The 21020-nt window shown below is 34.6% G+C and overlaps 1 protein-coding gene across 1 annotated transcript; it reads right to left on the bottom strand.

Moving 5' to 3' along the window:
- Positions 1–4651: 4651 nt before the first annotated feature.
- Syn2 (Syntrophin-like 2) lies at positions 4652–19587 on the bottom strand. The gene is made up of 10 exons (XM_089591308.1): positions 18873–19587; positions 13841–13945; positions 11351–11543; positions 10891–11016; positions 10262–10432; positions 10005–10189; positions 9023–9181; positions 8315–8539; positions 6480–6683; positions 4652–5544 (listed from the first exon to the last, which is right to left on the bottom strand). Exons 1-10 carry the CDS (start codon positions 19011–19013, stop codon positions 5437–5439), a joined length of 1617 nt encoding a protein of 538 aa, XP_089447434.1. The 5' UTR covers positions 19014–19587; the 3' UTR covers positions 4652–5436.
- Between the last annotated feature and the right edge of the window lie 1433 nt (positions 19588–21020).

Here is a 21020-nt window from a genome sequence, read left to right as displayed (position 1 = left end):
CAAATATGGTTATTTTTGGAGATACACATATGTATGAATGGATGAATGTGTATGATAAGTACCGTCCATTCAAGATGCCAAAAAAATCACATAAGTATATCTATTATTTATTTATTTTTATTGTTGTTATAAAAGCGGCGTTTTCAAGCGCATCACCAATAAAAGTTCCGCCCGAAGGCATTTCAATTGTAATCAACGTCTTTATTTTTTATTTAGTTGTATGGATAATTTTGTGGCCCAAGCATTTATTCATATTTATATATATATATAATTTATTTTTTTCATACTTCACTTTAGTATTTTATAATTTTTGCACTTACATAACACCTTTAATAACTCACATTGTCGCTTATATACTTTCCATCTATCGAATAACGACCACGCCGGTCCACCACCCACCACCATTTCTTTATCTCTTACTCTCTCGTTCTCCTGACCTCTACTTATACTTCTTTTCAGTACTCATCTCTGCTAAATCTAAAATTGTCTATAATAATCGACTTATGCGTGATTACGATACAATTGTGCAGTCTGTAGAGTGATACAATCTAAATTTAATTACAAATGGTCGTTACCAGGGAAGAAAATGATGATGGAGTGTAGTGTGTAGTAGTATTTAGTTAGTAGTTAGTATTAATTATAGTATAGTAGTACGTGGTGTGTTGGTGGCACACTCGGGAAAAATTTTCGCTTACTTTGACAAAATTGGCGTGGATTAATGTAATTTAATTTTTTTTTTTTTTTTCTCATTAAAATCACTAAGTAAGACTAGAGCTGGTTGGCGATTTTCTAATGTCTTGGTACCAAAAACGAATAAAGACTAGTTGTGGATTATGATTGTGCTGATTAAGCCGTTATCCGCAATCACATGTCAGCATAAGTAGAAGCACTGTGGAAATTTCAATTTTTTGTTTTGTTTTTTTTTTTTTTTTTCTATACAATTATTCTTCAACTTATTAACATCAACTATTTTTTGCTCATATTTAAATTAGATGGTAACATTTTTTTAATCTACAAAGAAAAAATTTTTTGTTTTAGGAACAAATATTAGAGAAACTTAAATATTAGTATTTTATGAATTTTCTGTTGTTTATTCTTTGGAGTAATTATCGAAAATTTAATAAAATTTGAAGATACTGCCTATCAACTCCAGTCTACTTTGCTCAATGTATACGTACATCAACAAAGTTAATTCAGGTATACGAGTTTAAGTTTTACAACTTTCAATGAAATCGTTGACGAAAAATATTTTTGCTCTACATAATATATTGTATTGATGTTGGAAATAATACAAATATTTTGTTAACATTATTAATTTTTTTTTTTTTTTCATGTAAATTTTCTATTTTTTTTAAATATACTAAATATATTTGTAAAATTATCTCGTAACTATTGAAAGATTTACTTTTTTAGTAAAATATATAATTTATGTGCCTTATGATATTATTCTCTTTCAAAGCATATTTGATCCGCAGATAAAATCTTTTCTAGTACATTTTACTTGAAATAAGACTAGAGTTGTATATTTTAAATACATATTAAGAAAATAGACTGTAATTATAGTGTTGCAACGATTTTGTCAAATCGAAAATTCATTCTCCAAGTGCATTTATTTTTAGTGCGATAATTTGATATGCGTTGACGTGTGTATTTTATTTGTGTCTCTAAATACATGCATATTTTGTCTATTATTCTTTTATAAATGTTTTTACTTTTCTTGTAAGATAAATTGATCTGCAGAATAGGCTTTCGTGAATGTGACTTAGTGCCTTATGTCGAAGAAAACGTGCACGGACGAGATGATGCCACAACGTTTTTTATGTATTTAAATCTGTAATTAAATCCAACAACTTGTATTTTTACTCTTATTCTACTCACTTATATAAACAACCGTATTTTTTTTTCTTTTAAAGCACACTAAAATCAAAGCTGGATAAAGTAATGATTAATTGACGTCATAGACAAACGAAAATGGTCTTGACAAGACATTTCTGACATTTTACGTAGTCAAACATTGTTGCTATCTGTCAAACATGCAAGCAACTTTTTAAAAATCATAAAATTTTTTATTAACCCAAAAACTTGCTTATTTTTCATTCTCATTATACTTGTTCAAAGTTTGATTCAAATCAAAATTAACAAAAACCATTCAAAATTTTAAATCGTTATAAATATTTTAAATAATTTATTAGTTTCAGTATATGAAGTTTTTACGGACTTTTATTATTTTTATCGAGAGAGAGAGAGAGTTAATAAATTTTTTTTAAAAAGTGTATTCAAAATTACAAATTTTTTTTCATCGGGTGCTTGCAAAGTTATGAACTTAAGTAACAATTATTATATTTTTATTTCAGAGCTTTATAGTATAAAAAATGTATTTAAGTTTTCATTTTTTTTTTTTTAAATGTTTTATTTATATTTAGTAAGACGTTTAAAATAAATTTTTTGAGAATCAAACAACTAGATGAAAAAAAAATTTTAACAAGTGCTTCATACTCAAATTAAATTGAAGTTAAAGACCATTTTTCATTTTCTAATTTATTATTTTAGACTCTTTGAAGCCAGCTCTGATAAATGACATACATGCAAACACTCGAACACTCACTTTTTAGTATCATACTCATGTATGATAAATATTTTTGTAGATTTGGTAGCTTTACGTCTGAATTTATATAATTTTTCATTGGGAAGTATCTCTGGAAATATCTGTCGAACTTCATTCATCGGAGGTTGAATATTTTTAACCATGGTGGAATTCAAATGATTGTGTACTACATCAACTTATTAGAAAAAATAAAGAACATTATCGAATTTTGTGTATATTTTCTGATTGTAAAAGTTAAAAAACCATGAAAAATCTTGAAAAAAATCCGTTATATTACCTACAACAATGACTAGCACACGATACACATACAGGCACTTTCCATAAGTAATTAAATAATCCGAATTAAAGTTTCAAAAATATTTTTTTGGTTTGCAACGATAAAATTTATAAATCATCAAAAACTTATTATTCACTTAAATTTCTAAACGGCTTATTGACTTCCTGTTTGTCAATCTTACAAGGAAAACGTTCACCTCCGCGACTTCAAATTCATTAAACTTTGTGGACATATGATAAAAAATAAAAACACCCACTTTTTTCTATTTTTGTCGGTTGAGCCTTTTTATCCGAGATACTCAGTTTACCCCTTGTGAGGAAGTTAATTGTTATTACTTACATAAATACTATTAGTACTTTTCCATACAGTTCCACTTTTAATTTCATTTGAAGTTTTAGAATGCGGATGTTATTGGAAATTCTAAGTGAAATGCCAAGTTAAATCTATATGTAATTTGGTTCACTTTGCTTGTACTTATAATTTTGAAAATAGCAAAGAATTTCAGATAAGACTTTAGAAGATGTACATTGAAAAATACAATATCTGCCAAAAGCGAACATTGTGTTAAAAAGTACTACTTAATTTTTTATTTATAACTTTGCTATTTAAAATGCGCATGAAAATTTCTTGTCATTCTTTAAATCTCTGTATCTTTTAATATAATTGTGATTATTCACTGTGTAGTCTTTCAAATGAAAAATTTTACTATTCATTCGAAAAATTTACTGAAGCTGTAGGTAAAAGATGTAATAAATTTGAAATCAAAGATGGTTTTAAACCCCAAGTATCTTGGCTGAAAAGGCTCCATAAATACAAAATTTTATCTAAATTTATAAAAAAAAAAAAAAAAATACTCCCCAAAGTTTAATTAAAATTGGAGTCCTGGAGGCTGACTACCTTGTCAAACTACATTTACATATTAGCAACACAATCATCAACCCTCTAATAGTATTTTCCAGTTTTATATAACAGCTGTAAACAAAATTTTTTTGGCAGGAACATTTTTTTTTTTTTTTTTTTCATAATATTTGATCGTGCTTACATTATGTAAAGTAAAACTTAATGAATAAGAGTGCACGATAAAAGTAGAAAAAATTATTATTTAAGAATTTTTACCCCAACTTCATAGTATTTCAAAGAGATCGCTATAAGTTTAGTTATCATGTACCTAATAATACTTTTATTTTCTCATTTATTGATAATATCTTATTACTTTCTGTTCCAATTTTTTCACAATCCAAGATTTTTCACAAGCAGACCAAATCACCTATTTAAAGCTTTTTGCTTCGTTATTGGCTACATCTAAAAATTACGGCCCTTGGCAGGAATATTAGTAAAATGTGAATGTTTTTAATTCATCATGAAACCACCATGGCCGTGATATATTTTATCTACTTAGTCTTTATTGCTATAGATCTACAGCTCAGTGACACCGTCACAGTTTTTCTTTCTTTATTGACAATCGGATAATACTGACGTCCTATTCGTAGCTTACTGTTAAGCCAAATAAAATTGGGAAAAAAAATTCGTAATAAATATAAAAAAGGCTCAAAAATGTGATCACAAGAAAATTTGTTATGGGTAAGGGCATCTGCACATTACCATGGCACCTTTGAGTTAAAAAATCATTTTTCGCAATGGTATGGTGATAATGATGACAACACACGTGACGTTGACTTATATAATCATGTAGCTTAATAGTATCAAACGTATGTGTATGATTACCCTTTTGGTTTTCTAGTGAACGACAATTGAAAAAAAAAAAAAAAAAAAAAAAAAATTTGATTGGACATTGTGTGGTTTTGGTCGTCAAGGCACCTATAATGTTCGATGTGAAATACAATCCTGCTCGTGGAAAACAATTATAATGGGATTCACGACAACAGTTTACGATTTAAAAAAATACAAAAACAATACAAACCGCTTTTTTCTCTTCTCTTGTTTTTTTTCTCTTTTTCTTTTTTCATATTATTATGATCGTTCAAAACGATAGTGGGCATTCCATACGAAAAAATACAAACGCTCGAACGTAGAAAATAAGCTCTTTGTACAAAGCAATAAAGCTAAATGGCATATTGCACCCTCCGGACTCTCGTGACGAAACAACGTCATCTAACAATTGTTTATTTTTTATTTTTGTCTTGTAAATTATTGTGCTAGCGCTACTGCACTCGTTAACAAAATCGGGAGAGTTGGCATTACATGTACTTTTATCGTACGTTTGGTCAGTAAGTCAATAGCATATGCGCGCTTACAGCCAAGTATACGCGAGATTTACTGACTCGTGCGTGTTTCACTGTTTTATTTGCAATGGTAAATTTGAAAAATCCTTAGCGTTATACGCTTCGCACGAAAACTCACTCATGACTTAGTTAGCCTAGTGTATCGTATTCTATTTTCTCTCTCTGTATTTTTTTTTTTTTTTTTTTTTTTTATGATTAACGAAATAACTTTAAATTAAAACGAATAACGAATTTCGAGTGACAATCTGTTAACGTAAAGTATAATTTTTTTACTCAGTCATGCGTAATTGTTTATTTACGTCTTCAGATTTTTACGGGGTTGCCGATCTCAAAAATGTGGGATCCACCGCAGCGACTCTTGCAGTTATGAATGCGTAGATGCAGAACAACAAATTTTGCAGTTGCGAACAATCCAATTCCTGAAATAAAAAATAATTTTATTATTACAATAAACATTAAGTTAAGAAAATTAATTTGTGCTCTAAATATATTTATTAAAATAGTATCAAAATGTTAAAGGTAAATTCATTTGCTGAATCTATTTTTGGGCATGACTGTCCATAAGTGCTTTATATTGTTGAAAGCGCAAAGAGTATAGTTACAGAAAAACTGTCAACCTAGTAATCACAGAGTAACTGGCAACACAAAAAATTCAACTAAAACATAAGGGTTGTTCGTATCGATTTATATAAAACTCTTATAGATGTATATACCCACACGATATGAATTTTAAGTCTTACTCAAATAACTTTGAACAAAAGTGTAGTTCTCAAAAAAACCACTTTTTTGTACTGTAATACTTGGCTGTAAAAAGTCAAATAAAGACTCGAGGTCGCAGAAATGGATTCAAATGTAATGTAATTTAAAAAATTTCATCTGCGATTAAGGTTGTAGTCATAATTTAAAGTGTCAAATAAAAATTTGTAGATCTTTAACAAATATTTTTCTGTAGTTCACTTTTTTCATAATTACTAATCCTTAAACCCTTGAATAATCCTTAAATCTATAGAAATCGTTTTGAAACACAGAATCAATTTTTTTAAATAAATAAATTTTGATAATTTGGTACAAAAAAATTTATTAAATTTTTTCAAAATTGTAGTCATTAATATTTGTATTATAGTTATAACATTTTATAAAATTATACTATTTATTTTTGATATGATTCACATTTTTGGTATTAATTATTAGTGTAAATTGAAACATAATTTTAATATGGTAATTACGTAGTAATTATAGTGTAACCATTTGTATGTAAACACAATATTTATATTTTTATATTAAAATATCACTGTACCAAGCTACAAATATTAAATGTAAATTCTTTTTTTTGTCTCTAAAACATGGAACTTACCTTAGTTTCAATAGCAATGCTATCGTGCTCTTGGAAATGCAGTTTGAGCTTGCTTTTTCCATCGTCGCTGGATCCTCGGAGCTGATGGAATTTGTACCTCCACACGGGATCCGCCGTTCCTTCGAATGTCAAAGTGAATCCTTGAGACCAATCTAACGTCAGACCGGCTGCTTTTCCATTTAGTGATACGGAGAAAGTCTTGCTCTAAAATTCAAAGGAAAATCCTTTTAATATAAAACTTGAGCTTTGACATTGATAAGTTGAGCCTTAGGTGGCATGAGTTCCTGAGAAATAGTGCATTAAAATTTATAGGATATAAGTTTAAGCTTCCTTACGAAAGTAGTCGTTGAATGATGAAAGAAATTCATTCATTTCAATTAGTGGTGAAATATTTGGAAACATTCGGTTCATGTGCGTATAAAATTCACATACTTTGCAAAGTAATAAATTGATGTGTAAAACGACAAGGAGTTACTTTTACACACAAGAAATTAATTTTTAATAATATTTTAAGTGTTATTTATAAAGTGTAAGACATTAAAGGTATAATAAGCAGTTTTGTGCTAACTTGATTTTTCGATTACATATTTTTGGTAGAGATGCCTCTCCAACACAAAGTTATTTCTGGAATTGTTTTGTGTATTTGCAAGATTTATATATTAACGAAATACGTGAAAGTAAAAGGCCAAATAGTTTTAAACAGTAAAACCGCAAAATTTTTATGTAAGAAGGATTATTCATTAAGGATTAAATTAGGTGCTTTTTGATAATTTAACGCTAAAAAATCGAACAATTTGAGATTTGTCATCTACGATAATACACTAGGAAAATGAGTATCAAGACTGATTTGTTTTCATTCATCCTGAAATATTAGGAATAAAATAAGAACAGTTAGAGAGGCATAAAAAAAACTTAATTTTTCTTAACTCTCGAACCCAAGTTTTAAAAAAATTTAATTTGTGAAAAATTAAACCATTTATTGGTATAGTACTTAATTAATGAGATTAAGTTCCACACCAAAAAAACAAAGGCTCGTCAAATCCACAGCCGAAATTTCGTAAAAAATGAAATACATGCATGTAAGATGATGACTTTAAAAAAACAAAAAACAAAAAAAGATACTAGACCAAAGACCAGCTTTGTAATTGAAAAAATGTATATTATTTTCTCTTTGAAAACCCACAGGGTAAACTTTCACAAAATCGAAAAGACCTTGAAACGACTTCCGTAATCTCCCTAATCCCCAGAAAATTGTATAAAAGTTACATGTGGAGGTCCTGGATTTTCCCAATGCTTGAAACAATCGACAAAATTTTATTCAATTAATAGATTGATTTTTAATTTTTTTTTTTTTTCAAGTAAAATTTTTTAAAACAAACACACAACGGCTTGATGAATAATACACACGAGCAAGAGTTTCCGCAATTTTTTCATCGCGCTAATTACTTTTCATGGTAAGCGTGGGAACGTAAAACAGCCCTGTAAAACAAACCCGGCACACAAAAACAGGGAAAAAAATACACTTTCGTACACTTATTTACATTTGACGTTATCGCGCGCGAGTTTATTATACACACACGCATATACGCGAGTTTCCCTGGCGGTCTGCCAACCAGCCGTCCATGCAGAATTCAACACGCCTGAGCTCCCCCACAATGCTAATGAGCCGTAGAAAGTGTCTCTACGTATAAATAGGTATATATATATACGCAGAGAGGCGCCGGCTGGCTCCCTCCTGGGCACACGAGTACCCACGTTGCACATTTACGCGTGTATAAACGATGAAAAAAAAAAAAAAAAAAAAAAAAAAAAAGAGAGAGTGCAGCATTACTGACCTTGAGATGCGTGACGGCCGAGCATACGGCTGTGTGCCAGGCGGCCTCGATGCGCAGCAGCTCCTGGCGCGTCTCGACACTCAGGTACCGGGGCGGCTTGCCCGGGCTCTGGACCAGGAAACAGTGCTGGCGCTCGTCCACGTTCTCCGAGTCGCGCATCACCCGAAACAAGGTCTGGTAGACCTTGAAGGTCAGGGCGCAACGTGACCAGTCGCCGATGTTGCACTGCCGGAGAGGAGGAGTAGAGATTTTTTTTTTTTTAACTTTTTTTTCATAAAAATCAAGTGTCTCTCTCTGTGTGTGTGTATGTGTGGATCTTTCGGTGCTTTGGTCGAACGATCGCTTGACCATACCGGGTGTGCGATGTATTATCCGATGCTCGGATGAACAAAGGTGTATGGAGGGAAAAAAGGTGGACGGCGCGGGGGTGAAACTGTTTTATTTTCAGTTTGTAAATTAGTCACTCGAGCGTGGATTTTGTATATCTTTTTCGGGACGAGACGCAGGCCGGCTATTTTCGGCCGTATTAGCGGGAAGATTGGCGCGAAGCATCGATTATCCGCGTGTGCATGCATGTACACGCTCGGTTGGTCTATAATTAGATTGTTGGGCGCGGGTGTGTGGGTGATACATTGGTTTTTTTTCGGCTCCTGTGTGTGCACCATTGGCGGAAGTACTTTTGATTTTTGGCTAAAAATTGGGTTTTACCGGTGGTGTCTCGAAGAGCAGCAGATCCGGACCCTTGAGAGCCAAGAACCTTGGCCTGTAGCTCTGCCACATCTGGTTGTTGTTGCTGACCGCCTCGTTCACCCAGCCCATGTACTCGATTCGCTCGCCGACCCCGAAATTTCGATTGTACAACTTCATCTGTCCAAAAAATGTTTGAAAATAAAAATACAGCGTTACAAAATCTCGTGAAAAAATTAATTAAAATAAGTACTCTTTTGCAAATGTACTGTTAAAAAACAGTCGTATTAGGTCGACGTCCCAGTACTCGGTTATGTCCCAATAGTCGATCATTTGGCTTATTTTTCCAATATAAATTTTTAAAAGACGGATAAATTGGATAGTTAGTCAGATCGTGTATACCCAATTGAAAATATAACGAAGGCCTATAGAAGAAAAAAATTGACTGACTATTGGGACATTTTGTCTGCTGAAGTGATCGAGACTTTACACGTTTTGTGTAATTTTGTGTAAAATATCAACTTACACAAAACTGCACAAACTAGTAGAAAAAGCTTTTTTTAAGTACGTGTAACTGTTAAAACCGGGATTCATTAAATTATTTTTTTATAATAGCACATTCCATCAAAGACATCTCTGCTTTATTCTCATAACAAATCGTATTTTTATAACTACTTGACGTTTTGGTTGTTATTTTGAACTACTATTAAATAAACAGGCAGACAAAGTAGATACAGTCGAGTAAGGTAAGACTGGCCATTGACGCGCGGTTAAATTGAAGTGACCGGACTTAATAAATGCACGTGAAAAATTGAGTACACACATTTGTCGGAAAACTACATTTTTAGCTAATTTAGAATTTTAATTGTTAGATTAAAAATAAATCACAAGTTTCCATCCATTCCATCAACAACAGACCGAAAAGTAAGTTCAATAAAAGTGTGTATACAATAAAAACGAGGGAGAAGTTGCTGGTGGCGAAAATTCTCAAAAAAAAGCACACCTGGAGGTAAGTCAAGCTGGTGATGTTGTCGGAAATATATTTAAGCCACTGGCTGAGAATAGCATTGTCGTCGCAGTGAATGACGCCCGTCCGCGCGCCGTTGAGGCCTCGCACCTCGAAGGCGTTGCGTCGGAGTTTATCAGTGCCGAATATGTACCTCGTGACGTACGCCATCATCAAGGGCACTGCAAGAATATACGTATATACATCAAAGTCGTTCCTCGATCGTGGGAAAACCCAGAATTCACGAGGCGTACCTGTGACGACGTCGACCCATTTTTTTTGTTTGGCGGAGCTCGTCGAGGCGTTCGAGCCCTGCCTACTGTGACCACCCCCCAACTTTGGGCTGCTCGCGAGCAGCTTGCTCGGGGACACCCAGCCGTCCTCTGCGGCCCCGTTGCTGGCGTTGTCCAGTTTTTCTTCTTTTTCTGCGGCACGAATAATTATATAGTCGAAGGTCGTTCCGGTGGGGTGCATTGTTAATTCGGATCATCGCGTGTGGACGCTCGTGGGTGGGCATGAATTATTTAAATTTTCCTTTGTCATCGTCGCGAGGTGAATTAAAATCAATCCCCTTCGGAATTTACATATTAACGATCGTTCTTACAACGCGCCCTGCGCAACTCTTCGAAGTTGGAAATAACACCATAAATAATACGCTATTTGCGATTGGTCGATACATTTTTCATCAAGTGTCGAAAGGGAACGTTACCATTGACTTGAGACTGGGATAACACTTTGGGTTATCTGGGGATATTAATGAGGTACTTTCAAATTAAGTTCCATTATCCATACACTTAATTAAAATTAACTGTGAAACTAAATAATTTATTAAAATAGGTATTAAAAAAAAAAAAAAAAAAAAAATAGAAAAAATTATACGCACCTGTCTTTTGTAAAAATGGCTTCGCCGCTCTGTAGTGCTTAACAGTCAAAACTACGATGTCACCAGCATTTCGCAGAATATTAACAGCGTCGTCGTGATTGCACGCGGTTATGTATTCTCCATTTACTGCAAACAAAAAACATCACCCAATACATCTATTGTACGAGAAAGTGAGAAAGAGCATACACAAAAGCACTTTTTGTATTTGTTTTAATGCTTTCTGAAAGTGTCACCAAAATAAACCGTCTTATAGGATAAGTACACAAATGAGTCGTTGTACATGTACGAAAATAAAGTGCAATAAATTTGGAACAGTATACGGTAATGAAGTGGGTAATCAAGTCTTTTATCTGCTCAATCGATGTAGTTTTCGTCTTGTCGATAAGCACCTCTCTAAAATTAATTGGACGGAGAGCCCGATCGGCTTTTTTTTAGCGGATCAATGAGCCATCGCTCTCACCTTTGATAATGGCATCGCCGACGAAGAGCTGTCCACTCTGATCAGCTGCCTGGCCTTTGTAGATTCTCGATATGAGGACGGGCAATTTGTGTTCCGCTCCGCCTTTTATACTCAAGCCTAGCCCACCCACCTTCTGACGCGTTATTTGTACCATTCGTTCCTTCGTATCCGTGGGTATCTTGTGGTTCGTTTGCTAAAAATTGGAAAAATTCGTTAAAATGCACGGAAATGATGGGACATACTTGGTGACTGCTCCACAGTGGTGCCTCGCATTTTTGTACCAGAGCAAAAAATGTAAAATTATGTCAAATAAGTGGGAAAAAATTCAACATGATGTTAACATGGTACCAATCACTTACATAATTGGCTTTGCTAAACTACGAATCAGAATTGATTCAACTGAAACGGTGAGTTTGGTAGATTGAAAATGGATCAACGTTAGATGTACTTTCTGATTGTTACATTTTTTAATTGGTTTATTTAATGGTAAAAAGTTATATTTGAAATTAGATCAAGCCAATGTGCTTTTAGAGATTTTTCATAGGTTTTTATTAAAATTAACATTGGTATTTTTTTTTTCAATTAACTATGGTTGTTTTTAGTAAAACTCAAATTATATTTACATTTTAATTTACATCCTTATAGTGAAAGTCATGGATTCGTAAACTCTTGAGGTTCGTATCATAAAGAAAATACGTTTAAGATGCTCAAAATGGTAACTATTTGCGTAAAAAAAAATTGACTATTTGTTACTTGGTTATACATTGTACGTATAATAAATTTAATTTTTTACAATTATTAATATAAATGTGAATTAAATATCTTACTTATTAAATTTATTTAATAATTTAATTAGATTGAATTAAATTTTTTTCGTCTATTGATGATTTATCTTTCGTTAATATTTTGTGCGTGTGTTGAGAAAGACAGATTTCATTCAAGCATGTAAATTTTTCTATAAATATATTCTGCTCCCCTATTAAGACCTACGTTTTAAATGATATTTTGCTTTGATGTTGTTAATTTTTATAAATTAAACATTTTTTGTAACAAAATACAAATTTGAAAAATAAAAAATTTATAGAAATGCAATAAACATTGATAACTATTTTAGTATTTGTAATTTGTACGAAGTCGTAATTATCGAAGTAATTATAATGTAATATACAATAATAATCATATAATAGTTATAGGAAAAAAAGTTTACTGTAAAATATTATGGTATTAATCGATCCTTTTACATTTAACTCCATCCAACTTTTTTCTCAGTTTGAAAGTGAGAAATTTATTCTATAGTCCAGATTACCTTTTTTTGTGATATAGCCATAGTACTTGGACCATTACGCATACTGTTTCACACTGTTTTCAGCACAATAGGTCCGTTGGTATTGGCCTTTACAGTCTACTTTATCTAGCACTAAAAAATAACGTCAAATCTCCCTGTAGCTATAAAAGTTGAAAGTGACTGAATGCAGATAAAACACGTAACGAGGATAACAAAAGTATTTTGTTTTTAATTCACTGGAATTTCAAATAATGGTAAAGTTAAAATTTTCTAAAGTCACGTACGCAGAGTATTGATAAAGAATTTTTATTATGAATATTTTACCTTTATGAATACATAAGGCTTACTGCGAAGCCGAAAACTAATAATAATCTAACTGCTGTAAATTTAATTTCATACAGACAAGAAATTAAAAACTATAAAATATTAATACTGAATTATCGTGTTAATTGATGGCTTTAGATTCATGTATTGAATTTTTTTTTAATGTTATCTTTGATTAGATACACATAAGAAATGGTCGTGATAAAACTTCACAGTTTTTGGCAGGAAAGGAAAAAAAAATAAAAAATTTTTGTAATGTTACATGAGGACAATCTCTAATCAGTTATATATGAAATTTCCTATATCGATTTAAGGCGCTTGTTTTTGCTTATAAATATTATGTTACTCTCTTGCCTTTTTTTATTTTTTTTTATTATTATTATTTTTTTTTTTTCAGAGAAATGGTTTTGTTACTTAAAAAAAAAAAATTGTTTATTTCCTTATTTATTGTAAAGTAGAAAATGCAAACAATATTTTAGAGAATTTTCAAAATACAATTATTTATGAGTTTTATGAATAAAAAGTAATGATTCTTGAAGAAAAATTAAAACAACGTTTAAAATAGCCAATAAAATCAGTTTCGTCTGATAACGTATGAAGTTTATAACTCTTGCAGCCAAGATCAGTTACAGATCTTGAAAAAATTTAAAGGTGTAAAAATTTTATTTGATAAAAAAATTATTTTTTAATTTTAAAAACGAAAAAATTTTTTTAAAAAATTTGAAAAAACTTTGTTTTGAAAAAATGGAATAAAAATGAATTTATAAAAATTATCGAGGTTATATAAATCGTAACTATATTATTTTTGCTCTGGTACACATGTAGCAGTCATGCCTCATATGCATGAATATTTTTCAGTAATCAAGCAACTTTTTCATTACCTCTACTTCTTCACGCTGAAGTTTCAGGACCTCCATCGTGAGATGGAGTCTTGTAGGTATTGGCTTGATTTTGCCATCGCTGATTCCTACTATTCCTGTTCGTATCTACGACATACATTTGAATAAATCGTAGGTATTGCAAATAATCAGCTTAGTAAAAAAATTTGATTAATCGTACGGATAAGGAATTAAACTTGGTTAGTAAATTTGATTTGAAGTTTTTTTTTAAATATCAGTAACACGTGACTATATCACCTATTTTCTAAGAGTAGTTTGGATGATACTCTGATACTAAGTTAATTTAAAACCTATGTAAATAAAATCTTTAAATTCTGATTAAAGTATTTCAGTTTTATTAAAATCATTTGAGTCGTTAATCTTTTAAACAGTTGGAATTTTAATTATTTTATTTATAAACTTTTAAAAAACGAATAACCATATTGAACAGTAAAAAACATGTCGAAAAAATTGTTTATTTGTTTATAAATTAAATTTTTGTAAATGTATACATTTGTTATTATTTTACTATATCCAAAAACTGCTTAATTGAGAGGTACTTGCACAGTGGGTATACTATTTTCATCAGTAGACTTGATAAATAGTAATTAGAAATATACATATGAATTTAGTGTTACTGAGTCTATAATGAATAAATGATTTATCGACTATAAAATATTTCGCCTCATGACACGCAATCCACTAACTTAAACTTACATTGCACTAAAACACGCGAAAAATACATCTTAGTTTTAACTTATATTGAAAATCTGGAATACTCGTGAAGACAATAATGTAAAAGAAAGTTTTGTGGTAGTTTTCACCTCGGTTTTCACCTCAAAACTACAGAAAAAATGTAGCAAACATTTGACCATTAAAATTCGGTATATTTTACGGTAATAATGACCGTTTGTACAGTAAGTAACCACGAAAAATTTGGCAAAAATTTTTTTGCATCGCAATTCTCTTTTATGTACTACATACATCCATAAAAACCACAACAGTCCAAAATCCGACTCATAAATCGAAACCTATGCGTTTCATCGCCACTTAAAAAAAAAAAAAAAAATCGCATCTTCTATCAAATGGCACTCGACTCCCGACACAATCGTGAGCAATTCACTGGGTGAAGTTTACTTTTAATCCGCCTTGACTCAGCCTTTCGAAACTCCCCCGCAAAGATCAACAACCCCCTTACTCCTTCCGTACATGTACACCAAAACTCGAGCAATGCGCAATTAATTAACCCGAATAATCTCCCAGTGAACGCGAAGGATTAATTCAGAGCTCTTTCTTTAATGCAGACTTCCGCGCTCGCGAATCAGCCGGCGAAGTGGGGCATAAATTCATCCCGCGAAAATCCAGCAAAAAAAAAAAAAAAAAAAAATGAAAAAAATGAGAAAAATGAAAAAACTGTAATCGAGGGAAGGGACACACGTATACATGTGTGATACCATGCAGTCTATACCCTACATAAAAGTATCGCGCGCGTTCCTGAAAAAAAAAAAAAAAAAAAAAAAAAGCGGGCCAGAAATAGAGAGAAGTAGCGCGCACGAGTGACTGGGTCTCAACCCCCTTCTTCTTTTATTCTCTCGTGTCGTTACACATAAAAGCCCGGCGCTCTCGTAACTCTGGAAAGTTCACACATGTATATATGTATACAGGTGCATTTAACCGCATGACTATACAACTACTAATGTGTACATCACGTATATATAGGGCTGTTGGGTATAGATACATTATATGATGTACACAACCCGCGACGACGAGGTTCAAAGAACTCATCAAACATGGATCAGTGACACGTTCTCCTGGTCTCCTTTAAATATTCCATTGCGAGCAGCTGTGTCATACATGTACGTGCCTACTCTCTCATTGGCCTTTTAATAAAACACGGTGCCTTTAATTGCACTATGGCTGCAAAGGGACAGCTAAAACTATATTGTGGGCTTTTCGCCTTGTACGTATGGATGTAACGTATCGACGAGGGGAGAACGGGTCGATTTTGCGAGTTAGAGAACGAGCCAATCATGGACCAAGAAGCAAAAAGAGATTGAGAGAGAAGACGATGAAAAGAGCAGTGTGGCGACAACGATGTTAAGCTGTACAGCTTGGGCTGGTGAGTGTGTGCATATGTACACACAAAGTGCCTGTAAAGAAAGAGGTGGAAGATGAATTTTCACGCGTGATCGAAGTCATACAGAACGCGTGTTCGTGACGGGCGATCCGTGAAAAAAGCTTTCACCGAGTGGTCCCGGAATGCGGGGAATTTCCTTTTTTTCCGGCGAAGGGAATTTCGTTCTGCTCGGAAAGTGTATATCGCGAATTTTGAGCTTTTCGCGCATAGTTTGGGAAATGATGAAAGTTTTATGGAAAATGAAATCCCCTTCGATAATGAAGCCCTACTTCGGGCGAATGCGGGAACAGAGTGCTTGGAGCGGGTTTTAATCCGGGAGGTCCTGGTGCAACGTTGGGAAAAAAGGATTTCCGGATCAAAAGTTCCGGAGAGTGGCGAGCTGCTCGATTTAACGCGCGAGCTTTTGCTGGGTTGCGAACTTTAATCGGCGCCTGTAAATTTTGGATATTGTCTCTCTCGTGTTGGACCGCAGCCACACTTCTGTGGTCTTGTAATTTTTAAAACCTTTTTTTTTTTTTTTTTTTTTTTCATAGTCCCATTGAGGTCTGCAAAAGAAGTGCGTAGCGCGTGGGCTTAAAAAATAATGTCCGTTTCAATGTTGGACCGTTTGATTTGGGATTTTTGTGTGCATTTTACTGTGAGTACGGGTGTGCGCTTGGAGACAAAAATCACGCGGTTATGTGCAGGTATGTGAGAAATTCCAGGAAAAATTTCCAGCTTGGAGTTCCAATGCTGTTGGAATAAATTTTCTTTTTTACGTAGCTTCGTACACATTTCTCAATTTTTTTTTGTTTTTTTTTTTTTTTTATTCCAAGATAACGGAAAATACTGTAACGTTAAAAACGTTGTTACATTAGGTAAAAATTTGAAAGATTTTCCAAAGTAATTTTCTTTTTTGGAGAATTTTTTTTTAAATTTTGAAATCACAAGAAAAAATTAAGAGTTTTAAAAAACACATGTTTGCCGAGTATTCAGTCAAAAATTCGCAAAAATAGAATTTTTTGTACTTTCAGATGTGAAATTTATTTTTGATTGAGATCAATAGTTTTTAAGTTTAAAATTCACAGTATTTAAAAGACATATTTCCCAAAAACCTACAAAGTTTTTGATTGACAGATTAGCAAATAAAAACACTTTTATTACATTTGTGAGGTGCTTTTTTATTTTTTTACTTGGATCCAAATTAATGAACACACAAAAGTCTAAGGCTTACGAAAAAATGAAATACTTGAAAAAATCTTTAGCAAATTTCATTTACCTTATAATTTATTTTTAACCAATAAAGATTACAGTAAAATTCATGACTCATCCCTGAAATTGTGAAAAAAAATCCTCCCCCTAAAAAAAAAAAATTTCTTTTCATTTTCAGGAGTCTCACCCTAACCGAATAATTTTCGTAGAATGTCTCGCGCGAACCCACGGATCCTTTGCAAAAAAAAAAAAAAGGAGTAGCAAACAGGGGGCAAAGGGTGGCGTATAGCCAGGCTGAACCAGGCGTCAATCTCGAGAACCGAGCGTCACTTTGCTTTTCTTGCCGTCATCGACTCGTTTTTCTTTTCTATTTTTTTTCATTATTTTTTTTTTTCTGCTCTTTAAGCAAAAGAAAAGTAGGTTAAAGAAGATCAGACCTTCATAAGCGATTTATAAGTCCCCGCTGACCCCCCTACCCCTCTTGACTCGTACCCCTTTGTACTCCACGTACACAAAGTTGACTTTATCGATCCTCCTACATACAGTGTACAGGTATAGCCAAGAGAGAGGGAGCTTTCGTCCTCTCAATGGGGCGACACACAAGTCGACTTGCTCTCTCTCTCTCTCTCTCTCTCTCGTACTTATCATCATACATGCATCCATATGTGCACAAGCTACGTATAGATATGTACGCGTATATGGAAGTTGCCCGGGGGTGCGAACGTACAGAGCCACTCGGTCGCGCGTGTGCTGCACTTATCGCGGCCGCGTACATTACACATATATGCATGTAATGTAATAGCAGTGCCTCTATTGCGCGCTTTACGCTTCTTATATTACTTGTCTCGCATGGTTGTACGCATATACATATAAAATCGCGCGTGCCAATGTGTGTACCATCATAGTTAGCGCCCCGCGTTTTTTCCCAGTCGCGCGTCTATGCGATTCCCGAGCTGTGACTCGTTTATTTCCCTTTTCCTTTTTCTCTCCGACGCTCTTTTTGCCTTTTTTTTTTTTTAGGAAAAGTAAAAAAAAAAAAAAACGCATTCCCAGCCCTCGCTGCGTGTGCTCTTTTATTTTTCGCCCCCCTTCCGCCCTCGTTTCCGGATTAATGAGACGGCGGTCGGTTCACACGAGTGTATGGTGGTACATATACATATACGCGTGTTGTGCACGCCCGTGTGCGCTCAACAGTGCCGCGAAAGGGAGTCAAATACCAATTAAGACTGGCAAAAGAGGGAAAAAAAAAGAATTCTCTCGCCAATCGGTTGGGTCTAATTGGCGCACGGAATATAATTTCCCGAGTCACCCCTTTCACCTCTGCGTTCCAAAATAAAACTCCCAGAGCTTTTTCTCCCGAAAGCTGTAAAAAAACACCTGTGCGCGATGCATCAGCATCGGTGATCTTACTCTTGGGGAAAAAAACAAAAAAAAAAAAAAAACAAGCAAGGACCAGCTCGTAAAATCGATAGCCAACAATGAAAAGTAGCTTTCGTTTGTCCCGATGGAAGAAAAGCTTCGTGTCGAGGAGTGCCTCGCAAACGTAATTAAAAGGCAATCGGGAAGAGCTTCCGGCAGGAAATACGTATACAATTGGGCCCCGATGTATCCCTCGCCTGTGGCGATCGCGCGGGAGGAAATAACGCGAATGTACCTCACGCGTGAAGCAAAAAGAAGAAACTTTATATAGGAATCTCGGTGTTTTACCTTGAGGTTTTGCTCGAGCCTCTCCTCGACGGGAGTGCACATCTTGACGGGCTCGACCCTCATGGTTGGCCTGGCGAGGCTGCCCGCGCCGCCAGCTCGAGCCGGCTGCGATGGTGAGCGCTGCCTCTGGCTCTCCTGCATCCGCGGATCAGCCGCGCACGGTAACAACAACAATTATCTACCGGACGAGGGCTCGACTTGGCCCGAGGCGGTCGCACCAACGGCAGTGGAATAAGGCCCGGTAAGCCAGCCGCTGCACATAATATCGACACCCCGTCCGGAGCGAGTGTCGCTAACATGCACGGGCTCTCGCCGGGCCAGCAGCACCGACGGACTTGGAATGAGCTCAGCCGCCCTGCATATGCCGATGCTTCTCCTCGCCGGCGTTGGCAGCGGTGGTAGACATGCCACGGTTACGTCCGTGTGTGCGCGTGTCTCTCCCGATGTGCGCGTGGCGGCTAGCTAGCCAGGCAGCGGGTCACGGGCAGGCGTCCTGCGCCTCCTCCTCCACCTCCTCTTCGTACAGTGTGGCAAGTATATTGTGTTGTATATTTTATACAAGTACACCTATGCACACGCGCGAGCTGGGATGCTGCGAGAGGTGCGTGCCGCCACTCCAACTGAGCTCGAGAATAATGTATCCTCCTCCTCCTCCTCCTCTCTCGTTTGATTTTCTTTTTCTTTTTTTTTTCCTCTCTTATCGTGCCAGCTTGCACTTTGCCCCCGTGTGTTTGGAAAGCATACTGCCGCTCGGGGAGAGCCGTGAGGGCACGGCTGGCGCTCTCTTCTCTTCCTGCCTTCCGCTTCTGTGAGTTTGTCCTGCTTCCACCCGCGCGAGGACGTCTCCCCCACTTTACGCGACGACGCTCGCTCGCGCACCACACGACTGGTTCTACGAAAAAAAAAAGCGTGGCTTTCCATCACAAGTTTGTCTGAATAAAAAAAAAAAAAAAAAAAGATTATCCGAAAAAAATTTACTTTGTCCGTACCACGTGTCGAGGGGTTGTCGAGGAAAAGCTCATCCGCCTTTTCTTTTTTGGTACTCGCAAAGTTACATGTAGAATGGCGTAACTTGTAGCTTATGGTATTCGTCAAACTCTTTCGTTCGGCACCTATACGTCGAGGGGGTTGTTAAGAGTATAACGTGATTCACAATTTTTGGGGGTTGTTAAACGTGATCCACCATTTTTTCATGGTCACGAGAGTGTATTTAAAATAAGGGTCAGGGGGATGTTAAGAACGAGATAATCCGTCATTTTGATTGGTCGTAGTATTGTATTTCAAACCAAGGGTTGTGAAGAGTAAATTAATCTGTCGTCCCGTGGTGACAAAAATATTATTTTATTCTACTCGTCGAATATTTATTAGATTATCTGTCTTTTGGCGGCAGGAAAAGGAACGTCCTATTCGAATATCGAATTTCGTAAACTTATATTGTCATCGAAAGTAAATAAATCTGCGTGTAAAGTATCAGCACGATAGTCGGCTTAAGGGTTCGAAAAATTGATGGTCAGATTCATTCCTGACATATAGATGACGGGAAATCTAGTAAAAATATGAAGGTTTTTTAAATAGTTTCCAGCCTGAAAATCTGGTGGATAAGTTTTTTTTTATGTTCTTTTATAATGTGGAAAGAAATTTTTCAATAGTTTGGAAGAGCCGACATTATCCGTTTAGTTTAGCTTTAATTTTAAAGAATCATCGGATGAGAAATTTATGAGGATACAAGATCTCAAACAACAAGATTAGTCGAATGGAAAGATATCAAGAAATATTCACATAATAACTAGTTAATTTGGATCGCATTTTGTGGAGTTGGTTGGTGCATTTAATACATTCAAAAACCTGTTCAACTGATTAATATTCACGTTTAAAATTTCATTTCGAAAATTTATCGTAAAAACTTCAATACTTTCCTCTTGCTCTCAACAGCTGAAAACGTGTTTCACAGTATACAACCATAATCAAATTTCCCTGAAAACTACAATAATTTTTTCCAAAAAAAAAAAAAAAAAAGAAATTTTTCTGCAGAATCGCTCGTGTACATGAGCATACAACTCCGAAACTGGAGTCTATATAATATGTCCATACTGTGCGCTCAAGTCGATACTGGGTGGGAGAAACGATATACATACGCCAACAGTTTTG

Source organism: Copidosoma floridanum, unplaced genomic scaffold (genome assembly GCF_036245765.1).
Source record: "Copidosoma floridanum isolate Cflo_tuat_1 unplaced genomic scaffold, Cflo_Japanese_pri ptg000013l, whole genome shotgun sequence".
Lineage (NCBI taxonomy): Eukaryota > Metazoa > Arthropoda > Insecta > Hymenoptera > Encyrtidae > Copidosoma > Copidosoma floridanum.
The sequence above is the reverse complement of the archived record's forward strand: the minus strand, read 5'-3'. Positions and strand labels throughout refer to the sequence as shown.